At 37.8% G+C, this 13,501-nt stretch overlaps 1 protein-coding gene across 1 annotated transcript; it reads left to right on the top strand.

Moving 5' to 3' along the window:
* The first annotated feature begins 2,664 nt into the window (after positions 1–2,664).
* On the top strand, positions 2,665–13,070 carry LOC103489831 (uncharacterized). Its single transcript, XM_008449140.3, has 8 exons — positions 2,665–3,477; positions 9,474–9,686; positions 9,778–9,978; positions 10,405–10,512; positions 10,674–10,811; positions 10,913–11,164; positions 12,146–12,466; positions 12,565–13,070. The coding sequence occupies exons 1-8, from the start codon at positions 2,926–2,928 to the stop codon at positions 12,730–12,732; spliced, it is 1,953 nt and encodes a 650-aa protein (XP_008447362.2). The 5' UTR covers positions 2,665–2,925; the 3' UTR covers positions 12,733–13,070.
* The last annotated feature ends 431 nt before the right edge of the window (positions 13,071–13,501 follow it).

Below are 13,501 nucleotides of genomic sequence, written 5' to 3'. Positions count from 1 at the left end.
GGTTGTGGGACCCAATAGGTGAAGAGAATTGAGAGAGATGGAAATTTGAGGTGTAATTTAGGTTGAGACAATAATGAATTTGGTATAAATTTTTGTAAATCTAGTTGTGGTCTTCATTCTTGTCTATGACCAACTAGGTAGATAGGTTCAACATAAGAAGCAATGATACATTCGCCAGTGAACCATTTCGAGCATAGAGTTTGAATGTTGATGTTTTGAAGGGTCGTCGTAGTTTTTGCATGGGAGCATGGGATCTCCATGCAATTATACTCCATGCATGTGCATGTATGTGACCAAAGATCAACTATATCCCTCAAGTATCTATAATCCACTTAATCATGTACATATCCACAGGAAAAGCTTTATATGTTCTAGACAATACCTGGGGTTTCTTTATTAAAGACATTGCAAAATCGGAAACAATGGTTGTGCAAGGCATAACTTAGGTCCGCCGAATGTAGAACTGACCTTATAGTTGCTCGTGAATGTATTCCAAAAACTTGATTATTGGAAGCTCGCGTGCATTTTTTAGGACTTCATTCATTCATTCGATTATGTTAGTATAGTCATCTTATCATACCTACAACGAACTTGATATACATGTGCCTATCGATGGAGTTCAACGTCTTTAAGCTACATCGTCACACTAGGATACTGATCGAGTTTAGCCCAGTATATTTGAAACCCAACCATCCTATATGCCTTAACAACAAGATAAAAATATGAAATTACGTCCTTGTTCTTGAACCTGCCTATCAGATTATTACGACTATGATATATTTATAGTGCATGAAATGCTTAGCGATATAGATTTTGCAATGGACAAATCACGATTAGACATAATAACCAAGTTCAAAATGCTTCCTACCAATGCCCTCAAATTGGACATGAATCACAACCAAGATGCATCGTCCTTACCATCTACAATGACAAGTGCAACCAGATATATCTTGTTGTTCTCGTCAATACAAGTTGCTATCAACAACATACCTATATATTTTCTTGTTGGTGGGTATAGTCAACCACGATAACGAGATGAATGCAATTCAAGAATTTCCAAAGGCATGGGCCCAATGCCACAAATACTATTTAAAGTACAGATCGTCTATAATCTCAATCTCCAATATCGTACCTAGATTTGCAATCTTCAATGCCTCTTCATAGAATTTAACAAGAGCATATGATCCTTCTGGTGAACCATGTGTTTCCTTGTGTGATAAGCTCTTCCATACGTTATGTTCACATTGTAATCTTGTCGAATATCTTCAATTATATCTCGTGGGTGGTATGTACAATCCACTTGTTCATATTTGGATTTTATCAAGTGTCTGATAACCCAACTTTTGGCTTAGCAATGATTACCCAATCTAATTTCTAGGAAACATGTATTTTCATTTAGATACTTCTTCACTTTGAACGAATCACTTTCATCCATTCTAGTAGCATGAATTCGACACTTGCATTCCTCCATCAAACATCTCAAAGTTAATAGACTTACATTCCTCCATCAAACATCTCAAAGTTAATAGACTTTTTAATGACTTTGTTACACGATAGTCAAAATTATTTCATATTGCTAGTATGGATAACTTAACCAATAAGTCATGCTTTGGAAAGAAAATTTGACCAACCCTTATATCATTGTCGTTTAAACAATTTTGTGAGAGATTATGATGACGTCGTCATACGATGGTTCATCTGACCCTCACAAAATTCATTCCTATCGTCATTTAGGTGACATGACGCACTGTTATCGTACAATGGAGACAAGAAAGAAATACCATTTGATGGAATGGTCAGGATCAGGCAATTGCACTAATAATACGTATAATCTATGTCAACCTTGATGACTTCTTTAAGTACGATTGATGTGTATAAGGGCATTTTGGATGTTTCACTACCTTTTAAAAAAATTGAGGTCTTCATCATTGATTATATGAGTTGAAGGAGTTGACACATTTAGATCGTAATAACATTTGATGTGTATATCAAACATATCTGAATCGATTTGGTGCAGAGTACTCACTAGTTCGAAATATGTAATATATTTCTTCATATTCAATCCTTTAATCTGACCCCCACATAGTTTTTGAAGGTCTGGTCCCATTTCACACCAAATTATACAATAATGCTATGCATGAACATTGATTTTGAACCCTACACTGAGTAATTGTGAAGAGTTTTAGTTTATTACACGATGAAGATTTAACGTGCATGATTGTTCAATAAAGTCTTTGCAATAGTTTAGGTTTAACTAAACGATCGTGCATGTGAAATTAAAGATATCTTAATACTTATGCATGATTGTTTAGTACAAGTTCCATAGTCGTTTTTAATATCTATACGATCATGAAGACTTCATTAGACAACAATTAATATTAAAAGAAAAAAGCCATATTACTTTAGGTCCAACTGTTTGATTCTAAAGACAAATTTGAGCAAATAAGAAGGAAGGAGAGGAGTTTCGCTTGAAATTTTGATAGAGAACGATTGGAGAAGAACGTGAAGAGTAGAGAATGAGAATGAAATTCAATGTTCGAGAGCGACTTTTCTTATCCCATGGTCGATACAATTCAAGATCATTCAATGTAAAGTATTAAATGATAGTCGAGAATAAATACATAGGTGGAATGTTGCTAAAGAACGCATAGAAAAGTTGGTCGGAAAGAGAGAGAAAATAAACATAATGTTAGAGTTGATGATCTTAATAGAGAAAGGTCAAAATGTCGATTAACGTGGCTTATAGAAATAGGTCACTCACAATTTTTTGTTAGTTTATGAAATTTTCGCGAAGGGCAGAGTCCTCCTCAGCGGTGCAAAATTTTTAGATTTCGTTAACGGCGGACGGGGTAAATAGATATACGGTTTCGCTTTCGAACTGATATCGTCCTTAGGTTGAACGAAAGAAAATTCCTTCGGAAGAATATGGAGGACGAAGCGGAGATATACGATGGCATCAGAGCTCAATTCCCTCTCACATTCGGCAAGCAATCGAAAGCGCAAACCCCTCTCGAAGCCATCCACAATACCACTCGTCGTAACACTTCTGTGAGCATTCCAGAGAAATCTTCTTCCTCACAGAATGACAATGCCCTTCCTTCTATCTCTTCCTCCTCCAAAGCCTGGCTCAATTCACTTCGCACTTCCAAAACCCTTAACCCACCTGTTATGAACGACTCTGGGCCTAGTGGGATCACGCGTGACAGTGATGGTCCCAAGATTGGTCCGCCACGCCCGCCCATTGAGTCGAAATTGAATGAAGATGACGATGATGATGTAATTATTGGGCCTCCGCTACCGCCGCCGGCTGGTGAGGGTTCAGATGACGACGAAGATGACGATGGTGAAATGATTGGACCACCACCTCCGCCGCCGAGATCGAATCTGGAGGATTCGGATGTGGAGGAGGAAGAATATGAGGAGAATCGGTTTCGAATTCCGCAGAGCAACGAGATCGTGCTCAAGGGCCATACTAAGGTTTGGACTGCTCTATTTTTCACTCTATTCAGCTTCTTGCTAGTTTGTCCATAGCCTCAAATCAGGAAAGAGTGAACTTATTATACTTCTTTTAGTTAGTGCCTCTAGTTTTGGCCCCTCAACGTGTTCAGGGTTGGCTTGTTTTCAAGCATTGGTTATCGAGGTAACTTGAATTAGTCAAGCTGCTGAAGTTGGGTTTTACTTAAATAATTTTGATCTCTAACTATTATTCGCATTCATTGACTCTGCTTGGCTTTTGCATGGGTTTAATGAGCCATTTTGCGATGTTTATGGTGAAAGTACGAGTGCAAATCAAAGATTGTTTCTTTTCCTATCCCATGTCAATTCAAATTTAATATTATTAGTATTAGGTTAGCCTCTCTTGAACGAAAAAAGATGTATGGAGCATAGAGTAAGAGAACGGTGAATGGATATGATAGGCCATTTTAGTCTTTCGGTTTATATACTTTTAGCGAGGGGCTCCATTATTATTGCTGACTCAGAATAGTGTATGTTTCAAGAATAATTCCTCATGGACTTGCATTATGTTCACAAGCATTGCAGTCTTAGACTCTTAGGAATCGGATGGCGTTATTAGTATTGTTGTTTTGAATACAGCAATGTAGCAAACGATTGTGGGAAAACTAAGTGGCAAACCAGCAACATTATATTTAATCGAGAAGTGTCGATATATAGATATTCGTTTTAGAAAGATCAGAACATCCAACCTATAAGATGATTGTTTAATATTGATGTCCAAGGCCTTAGGCTTCCTTATTCTCAGACCATACATTTGATAAGAAGCGAAGATATATATTCCAAGGGCTGAATTCCTGGTGTAACAACCAATATCTTTTCTGAAATTTTATCTCTATCACCAATGTGGTGGGGATGTTCTATTTATAATAGGTTTTGGAGGTTGCAATTAGTTATGTAACTGTTAACAGTTTTTTTACTGTAACAGTTTTACAGTTCTTTGGCTGTAACAATCTGCTGTAACAATCTTACCGTTTAGGCTTACATCAAATCCACCCCTCCCAAAACCAACTCGTCCCTGAGTTGTATTACTCAGCTAATTGAAATCCGTCTGGAGCATAGTAGGGCTTCAAATCTGCTATGTTAAAAACAGGGTTGATGTGTAGGTCGTCTGGTAGCTTAATTCTATAGGCATTATCTCCATATTCAGCTAATATTTTGCAAGGCCCTAACTATCTGTCTTTTAATTTGTTGTAAGTTCCTGTTGGGAACCGGTTTTTCTTCAAATGAATCATCACAAGATCTCCTTCTTTGAATTTCACCTCTCTTCTTGTCTTGTCTTTATCTTGTTTATAAGATAAAGTGGTTTTTTTTGTAGATGATCATGTACCTCTTTGTGCAGATTTTGTATTCTGTCAATCATATTTTCTGCTTCATTGCTGATATCTACATTTGATGGTAGATTAGCTAAGTCAAATGTAAGTCTTGGGCTTCTAGTAGAGACAATCTCAAAGGGGCATCTCCTGGTTGATCTATTTTTCATATTGTTGAAGGCGAATTTAGCTTAAGCTAGTGCTAGGTCCCATTGTTTGGGCTTTGAGCCACTTAGGCAATGAATTAGATTTCCCAAAGTTCTATTGGTGACTTCTGTTTGGCCATCTGTTTGGGGGTGAGCTGTAGTGCTGAATTTAAGAGTGGTGTCTAGTTTCTTCCATAGAGCTCGCCAAAAATGGCTTAGTAATTTCACATCCCTGTCAAACACAATAGGTTTAAGTATTCCATGGAGTCGGACTATCTCTCTAAAGAAGAGATTAGCAATATAGACAACATCATTAGTCTTCTTGCAGGGTAGGAAATGGGCCATTTTTCTGAATCTGGCTACAACTACCATTACAGCATCATGTTGTCTTTGTGTTTTAGGTAATCCTAAAAATCTACTGATAGATCCTCTCATATAGTTGTAGGAATTGGTAGAGGGCTGTATAATCCAACATTAGTACTTGTGCCTTTGGTTGTTTGACAGATAATGCATCTCTTTACAATATTATTGGTATCCTTTCGTAGTTGTGGCCAATGATATCTGGAGGAAAGTATTGAAAGGTTTTGTCTTGCCTAAAGTGACCAGCTGGTCCTCCCGAGTGTGCTTCTTTTAATAAAGCTTCTCTTAGAGAAGTGTAGGGTATGCATAATTTTTCTCCTTTAAATAAAAATCCATCAACAATATGAAATTCTCCTGCTTTGAGATGATGAATGCATTTATACCATGGCTTATTGAAGTTAACATCATCTTCATATAAGTCTGGTAGATGCTTGAATGCCATTACTTCTGTTGATAGTGTAGAAAGTAGGGAATGTTTTCTACTTAGTGCATCAGCCACTCTGTTTTTTTTTTCCAGCTTTGTTCTTGATAACAAATTCGAATCTCTGTAAAATGGAGATCCATCTAGCATGCATTTTGTTGATAGATTTCTGGGCTTGGAGGTATTTTAGGGAGAAATGGTCTGTTATTAGGAGAAACTCTTTAGACAGTAGGTAATGCTCCCACTGTTTTAATGCACGAACGAGGGCATACATCTCTTGTTCATAGGTACTCCATGTCTGCCTTGATGGACTGAGTTTCTCACTGAAGTATTCAATAGGATGACCCGATTGAGATAAGACAGCTCCAATACCGGTTCCACAAGCATCTACAGCAACCGCAAATGGTTGGGAAAAATCTGGGAGTTTCAAAACTGGATTGTTACTCAGATTTTCCTTCAATAGTTCAAAGCTGTCTTGTTGTTTATTTCCCCATAGGAAGGTTCCTTTCTTCAAGCAATCAGTAATAGGTGCAGCAATGGTGTTGAAGTTGTGAATAAATTTCCTGTAGAATGATGCTAAGCCAACAAATGCTTGAACTTCTTTTACTGAAGTATGTATAGGCCAGTTTTTTATAGCTTTAACTTTCTTTTCATCCATTAGGATATGATTCTTCCGAATGATGAATCCCAAGAATGCTATTTCTTCCATGCAAAATATGCATTTCTTGAGGTTGATATATAATTCATTCTTGGCCAAAGCTTCGAACAACTGTTGTAGATGCACATGATGTTCGTCTAGTGTTCTGCTGAAAACCAAAATGTCATCAAAATAAACAATGACAAATTTATTAAGGGAAGGGTGAAGTACTTGGTTCATGAGCCTCATAAAGGTGCTAGGAGCGTTAGAGAGTCCAAATGGCATTACAAGCCATTCAAGGAGGCCTTCATTTGTTTTGAAAGCAGTCTTTCATTCATCTCCCGGCCTTATTCTGATTTGGTGATATCCACTCCTCAAGTCAATTTTGGAAAAAATCAGTGCTCCTCCAAGTTGGTCAAGAAGATCATTGATTCTTGGAATGGGGAGCCTGTACTTCATTGTAATTCTATTAATTGCTCTACTATCAACACACATTCTCCAGCTTCCATCCTTTAGTGTCAATAGGGCAGGGACTGCACACGAGCTTAAACTAGGTCGAATATGTCCCTTTTTCAGCAACTCTTTAATTGTCTGTTGCAAAACAACATATTCTTTTGGACTCATCCTGTAATGTGGCATATTATGTAGTGTAGCCCTTGGTACCAGCTCATTATGTCGAATGTCACACAAGGGAGGCAATTTGGTTGGTTCTTTAATGATATTGGGGAATTTATCAAACAACTCTTGCACTTCTTCAGGGATTTCAGTAGCTTCTTCTTTCTTATTCTAATTAGTCACAACTAATCCCAAGATGTCAGCTTCACACTCTTTAATTAATTTCTTTCCACTGATAGTCAAAAGAGGCTGCTGTTTTTCTTAATTTTCTTTATCCCCTCTTCATTCTTCTTTTTAATGGTTGGAGGATTACCTTTTTATTCATTCATTGAAATTCATAAGTGTTTTCTCTCCCCTTATGCAAGGCTCGAGTATCATATTGCCATGGCCTTCCCAAGAGTATATGACATACATCCATTTCGAGAACATCACATACCGCTTGGTCTTTATAACTATTGCCAATGGATAATGGGACGGGACATATTTATGAAATTTGAGCTTCTCCTCCTTTCTTTATCCATCCAATCTTATAAGGTTTGGAATGAGGTTCAACTTTCAGATTCAAGGCTGCCACTATTCCTTTGAAACAAAGTTTTCACTGCTGCCACTATCAATGATAACATTACAAATTTTCCCTTGAACCGTGCACCTTGTTTTGAAGAGACTATGGCTCTGTGGTTGATGTTCTTTTGGAGCTATCAAAACTTTTTGTAGAACACAAGATAGGTTGTCTCCTTCATCAGCCTCAATTAATTCTGCATCTTGCTCATCTTCTTCATTACTGCCCTGAATTAGTTCTTCATCATCAACAAATGCAACTGTTTTTTGCTGAGGGTAGGAGATTGAAGGATGGCCAGCTTGTCCACACCGATAGCAAGTCCCTGAGAAAGGCCTATTATAAGGGTTTCTGGACTTTTTATTAGCTTCAGTGGTTTCTTCTTTACTGTTATGATCATCCTTCTTCTCTGGTTCTTTATCTTTTTCTATCACCTTAGCTTTATTGATCGCTTGAGGTGCCAAAGTATTTTTGGATGTGGAAGTTTCCCAAAATCCTTTTCTTGTAAATTTCGATTGACTTTCCACCATTTCTTCTACTGTTTCTGGATAAGCTATGACTTCTGATAGCCATTGAAAACGTTGGAGTTTTACTTTCTCCCTTAGGTCCATTCGTAATCCTCCTGTAAATCTAGCAATCAAATGTTGTTCACTTTCCATCAAGTTCGTCCGAGCTCCTAACCGGTGGAACTCCTCAATGTATTCTGCTGTTTTTCGGTATCCTTGACGGCAATTCTGGTATTGTGTATACAGTGTTTGTTTGTAGTTGGGAGGTAAGGACCTTTGCTTCATTAATTTCTTCATTTTTTCCCATGACCGAATTGTCTGCCTCCCTTGTTTTTGCTGATTAACTGCTACTTGATCCCACCAGGCTGATGCTCCACCTTTTAGTTTCAAAGCCACCAAATGAACCTTCTTGTGCTTGGCTGTACCAATATAATTGAAAAAAATTCAGTGTTCTTTATCCAGTCAAGAAAGGTTTCAATATTTCGTTTACCGTCGTATATAGGGAGGTCGATCTTCATTTTATATTCATATGCTTCTGCCCTTCGTTCTCTGTAAGGTGCAAATCGATGTCCTCTGTTGTTTATGGTAGCATCACTTCCTACTTCTTCGCTCGAGGAACTCCAATCTTGATTATGATCTTGATTTTCCAGCCACTGTTCCTCGTGTCTGTTTCCCCTTCAAAACTGATTTATTCTTCTTTCTTGATGATTTTTTTCTTTCTTGAATTCTACAGCCTCCCTGAAGTTCTGCACCTCTTCTCCTTCTTGCTCCCCATTGATATGGGTTCGGCTGTTCTTCTTCCAGTTGCTGCTATGGGTGATTCATTGCATCTAATCTTCTAACTACAGCATCCAAGGTCTCTCGAATTCCCTCCAACGAATTCTCAACTGACAGCAAATGTCTGGTTAAGGTTCTTGGAGAGAGGACGGGCGTTTCTCCTGCCTCTTGTTGTTCCTCTGCCGCGATGATTAGCCATCGGTCCCAAGTCCGATAAAGCTCGGATACCAATTTGGTGTAACAACCAATATCTTTTCTGAAATTTTATCTCTATCACCAATGTGGTGGAAATGTTCTATTTATAATAGGTTTTGGAGGTTACAATTAGTTATGTAACTGTTGACAGTTTTTTGACTGTAATAGTTTTACAGTTATTTGGCTGTAACAATCTTACAGTTTAGGCTTACATCAATTCCAAAAGGAAGTAGACCCAAAAGCAGGGGTAGAAGGGACCCCCCTGCAAAATATTAAACTGATAATAATAAAAAATAAGATTACAAGAGTTGACATTTAGTGTCAATAAGTTACTAGATTTTGGTACATATTTACCTTTTAACATGAGGCTTGGCTTTATGGTAGTGACGGAGATGTCATAAACTTGTATATTAATTTTGAATGATTTTTGACAGGTAGTTTCTGCTCTTGCTGTTGACCACACTGGATCTAGAGTTCTTTCTGGTAGTTATGACTATACAGTACGAATGTATGACTTTCAAGGGATGAATTCTCGTTTGCAATCCTTCAGACAGTTGGAACCATTTGAAGGTCATCAAATTCGTAATCTTAGTTGGAGTCCAACAGCTGACCGCTTTTTGTGTGTGACAGGCTCAGCTCAAGCCAAGGTACTGAATGAAGATTTTCAATTGTTATATGAGCCTGTAGCTTATGGAAGCACCTAGTATTTATGTAATGTTTATCTTACTGGCATTTCAGATTTATGATCGTGATGGACTTACTTTAGGAGAGTTTATGAAGGGAGATATGTATATACGTGACCTGAAGAACACTAAAGGGCACATATCTGGACTGACTTGTGGAGAGTGGCACCCTAAAACTAAAGAGACAATTTTGACATCATCTGAAGACGGATCTCTGCGAATATGGGATGTAAATGACTTCAAGAGTCAAAAGCAGGTTTTCTTTTTTCTTTTAATTTATTGCATTTAAATAACATGATATTCTTTCAATGTGTACCAGTACTCCTGTAGTAGCTTTAAATAATTGTTCTGCAGAAAGTTTTTCTCCTGTTGGATTATTTGTTAGTTTGATACACTGGCTTCTAGTAGGTGCTGGAAAAGAAATGTTTGCATCTGTAATATGTGTGATGTTTAATGCTAAAGAGAGATTTATGGGGAACTGGAAAGAATTAGATATTTTTACCTCTTTTTCCCCCCTCTCTCCCCTGTTGCATGCTATTATTTAGTTGTTTCTTGTTTTTTTGGCTAACATAGCACAATTTACCATTAAAAATTGAAATTGTAAACCGTAAAGTATGCTGGTGAAGACACATATTGGATCAAGGCCTTCCAAATTAATGCCTGCCGGTAATTCAATGTGTAGGTTATCAAACCAAAGTTGGCTAGGCCGGGAAGAATTCCTGTGACAACATGTGCTTGGGATCGCGAAGGAAAAAGCATTGCAGGTGGCATAGGCGATGGTTCTATTCAGGTATCGTCAATTGTCACTCTGACTCACATTTCTCTTGGCAATTAACTTCAATGCTTGGAACTGTTTTTTAGTTCTTGTTTCCCCAGATGGAGCTTCTTTGCATTCTCATTAGTTTAGTCTGTTCTTCAACTTTAACACATCTTGCCATCTGTGGTATGCAGATATGGAATCTTAAGCCTGGATGGGGAAGTAGGCCTGACATACACGTTGAAAATAGTCATTCAGATGACATTACTGCTCTTAAGTTTTCAAGTGATGGGAAAATTTTACTGTCCCGAAGCTTTGATGGTTCGCTGAAGGTATGTTTTCAGCAAACTTAGAGAATTTACTTTCACTTGTTTCTTGTTGTTCGTTTGCCTTCCTTGCTACCTGTAAGTTGTAACTATATTCCGCTTCTCAGGTTTGGGATCTGCGCCAGATGAAAAAACCTCTCAAGGTGTTTGATGATCTCCCAAATAACTATGCCCAAACAAATATTGCATTTAGTCCTGATGAGCAACTCTTTCTGACTGGAACATCTGTCGAGAAAGATAGCCAAACGGGGGGTCTGCTCTGCTTCTACGACAGAACAAAGCTGGAACTTGTTTCTAGGGTAGGAATATCCCCTACTTCTAGTGTTGTGCAGTGTGCTTGGCACCCAAAGCTGAATCAGGTACATTCAATTTTCCTCCATATTTGACATGATACAAAACACATGAAATATTAATATTAGAACCTTCTTATGAAGCATGGAAGAGCTTACTATGTATGATCTGGAAGATGTAGACATGCCATTGAAACTTACTCGTGATTTCTATATTATGAAATTGCATTCATTTGCTGCATCTAACCCCAACTTGTACTGGGCATCAGCCCTTCTCTTCCCATTGCGTAAGGGCATCTTTCTGTCGTTAATTGCCACATTATCATCCCCAATATAGCCTAAAACATTTTTCCGTGCATGGAACAATGCATTATATAAAATTTTCTACTCTCACATAGTCGCATGTAAATATTTTAATGTTTGCACTTGGTATTTTGGTTGTTCCCATGCTGGGTTGGAGTCATTAGGACGGCACATTATGAGTCGGTGAGGTTTGTGTGGAATCGCTTCTCCTAGGAGTTTGGTTTTACGTAGACTCACCAGAGGGATGCTGACAGTGTAATCGATTCTCCATTTGCCAGGATGTCGTGTTGCGAGTCTGTGAGGTTTGTGTGGAATCACGTCTTCTAGGAGTTTGGTTTTACACATACTCACCAGTGGGATGTTAACAGCTCAATTGGGGAGTTTCTCCTTCATCTGCCTTTTAGAGTGAAGGGTTGATTCTTATGTTTAGCGGGGGTGTCCTTTGCTATGAAACCTTTGGGGTGAGAGAAATAACATAGTGCGGAAGGGACCCAAGTGATTCCTTGACTTTTTTAGTTATTCCTTGGACCTGGCCCCCTTTCTTCAGATGGGTTTTTGGGGTTTGGTTTTTTGCATGCGGCATTCTTTTGACTTTTCTTTTTTCTTTTCCTTTCAAGAAAGTAGTTATTTCTATAAACAAATTAGGATGCATTATTTATTTTGATTTTTGAAGTTTTTCCTACTCTGTAAATTAAAACAATGCAGATAACTTACCGAGTTCCACATTCTTTTTTTTCCCTTGTCAAGATATTTGCTACTTCTGGAGATAAAAGCCAGGGAGGAACGCATGTACTGTATGATCCAACACTAAGTGAGAGAGGAGCTCTTGTGTGTGTCGCACGTGCACCAAGGAAAAAATCTGTTGATGATTTTGAGGCTAAACCTGTTATTCACAACCCACATGCCCTACCATTATTTAGAGATGCACCAAGCCGAAAGCGCCAGCGAGAGAAGATACTCAAGGACCCACTCAAGTCTCACAAACCCGAACTCCCGATTAACGGACCAGGCTTTGGTGGAAGGGTTGGTACAAGTCAAGGAAGTTTACTAACCCAGTATCTTATGAAGGTAACCATCGTCCAATTTTTTTCAAAACTCAAAACATTTTTTGTTCTCTCTGTTTGTTTTTGGAACTGGGAACGAATTGATTGTTTTACATCTTACAGCAAGGAGGTTTGATTAAGGAGACATGGATGGAAGAAGATCCAAGAGAAGCTATTCTGAAGTATGCTGATGTTGCAGCAAATGATCCAAAATACATTGCACCGGCGTATTCACATACTCAGCCAGAACCTGTTTTCGCAAAGTCTGATTCTGAGGAGGAAGATAAATGATCAATCACATGCAATTGTTGTGCTGTTTAGCTTTGCTGGCCGTCATGGTTGAGATAAAAAATTGGAGACGGACAAATAGGGGACGGGAAGACCAAGCTGCAGATCCTTCGGCCATGCCAAAGTGGTGGGAGTTTTGGCAGTCTCAAGTTCGATTTGATATAGTATAGCAGGCTACTTGTTAACCAGTAAGAATTTAGGTCCGGAAAGATATAGCGTTGTACCATTCTTTTTGTTAGATATGAGTATACCCTTGCCTTGTGTATATTATTTGTGCAATACTCTTGCTGTAGTTCCAGCTAACTTTACTGTTGATAACTTGAAATTGGAGTTGTTCTTTACCTCCCCTGTACATTTTTTTGGGGCTAATTACAAGAACTTTTGAAAAATTAAATTAAAAAATTCTAAATATATTTTAAAGACACTCCATCAGAGTAGTGTCTCCTAGAAGTATTCAACTTAAAACCATTCATGGTTACAAGTGACCTCTTTGATCTTGTGAGAAGCTTCAATGTAAAGGCACAAAGTGCAAATATATTACAGATTTACAAAATTTAGGTCAATATAGTTTGATTATTATTCGTAAATATTTTTAATTAAAATGAAAATTGTATCAATTTTAATTGTTTCAATGGTCTTTCTATTAATACAACTCAAAATTTAGAAATACAAACTGATATTTCTTTTTCTAAAAAGTAAATAGACAAGTATAAATAATTTGATGCTGCATTATGGGAGATTCTGGCTAATTTTTCTCTCAATTGAGATTTGT

This window comes from Cucumis melo, chromosome 4 (genome assembly GCF_025177605.1).
Source record: "Cucumis melo cultivar AY chromosome 4, USDA_Cmelo_AY_1.0, whole genome shotgun sequence".
Lineage (NCBI taxonomy): Eukaryota > Viridiplantae > Streptophyta > Magnoliopsida > Cucurbitales > Cucurbitaceae > Cucumis > Cucumis melo.
The sequence above is the reverse complement of the archived record's forward strand: the minus strand, read 5'-3'. Positions and strand labels throughout refer to the sequence as shown.

What these genes read in the sequence shown, in the direction of transcription:
- LOC103489831 (XM_008449140.3), top strand. Translation starts at nt 2,926, where the DNA reads ATGGAGGACGAAGCGGAGATATACGATGGCATCAGAGCTCAATTCCCT. An exon ending in TAGGCGATGGTTCTATTCAG is followed by an intron (nt 10,513 to 10,673) that starts GTATCGTCAATT and finishes TGTGGTATGCAG; the next exon opens with ATATGGAATCTTAAGCCTGG. An exon ending in GGCACCCAAAGCTGAATCAG is followed by an intron (nt 11,165 to 12,145) that starts GTACATTCAATT and finishes TCCCTTGTCAAG; the next exon opens with ATATTTGCTACTTCTGGAGA.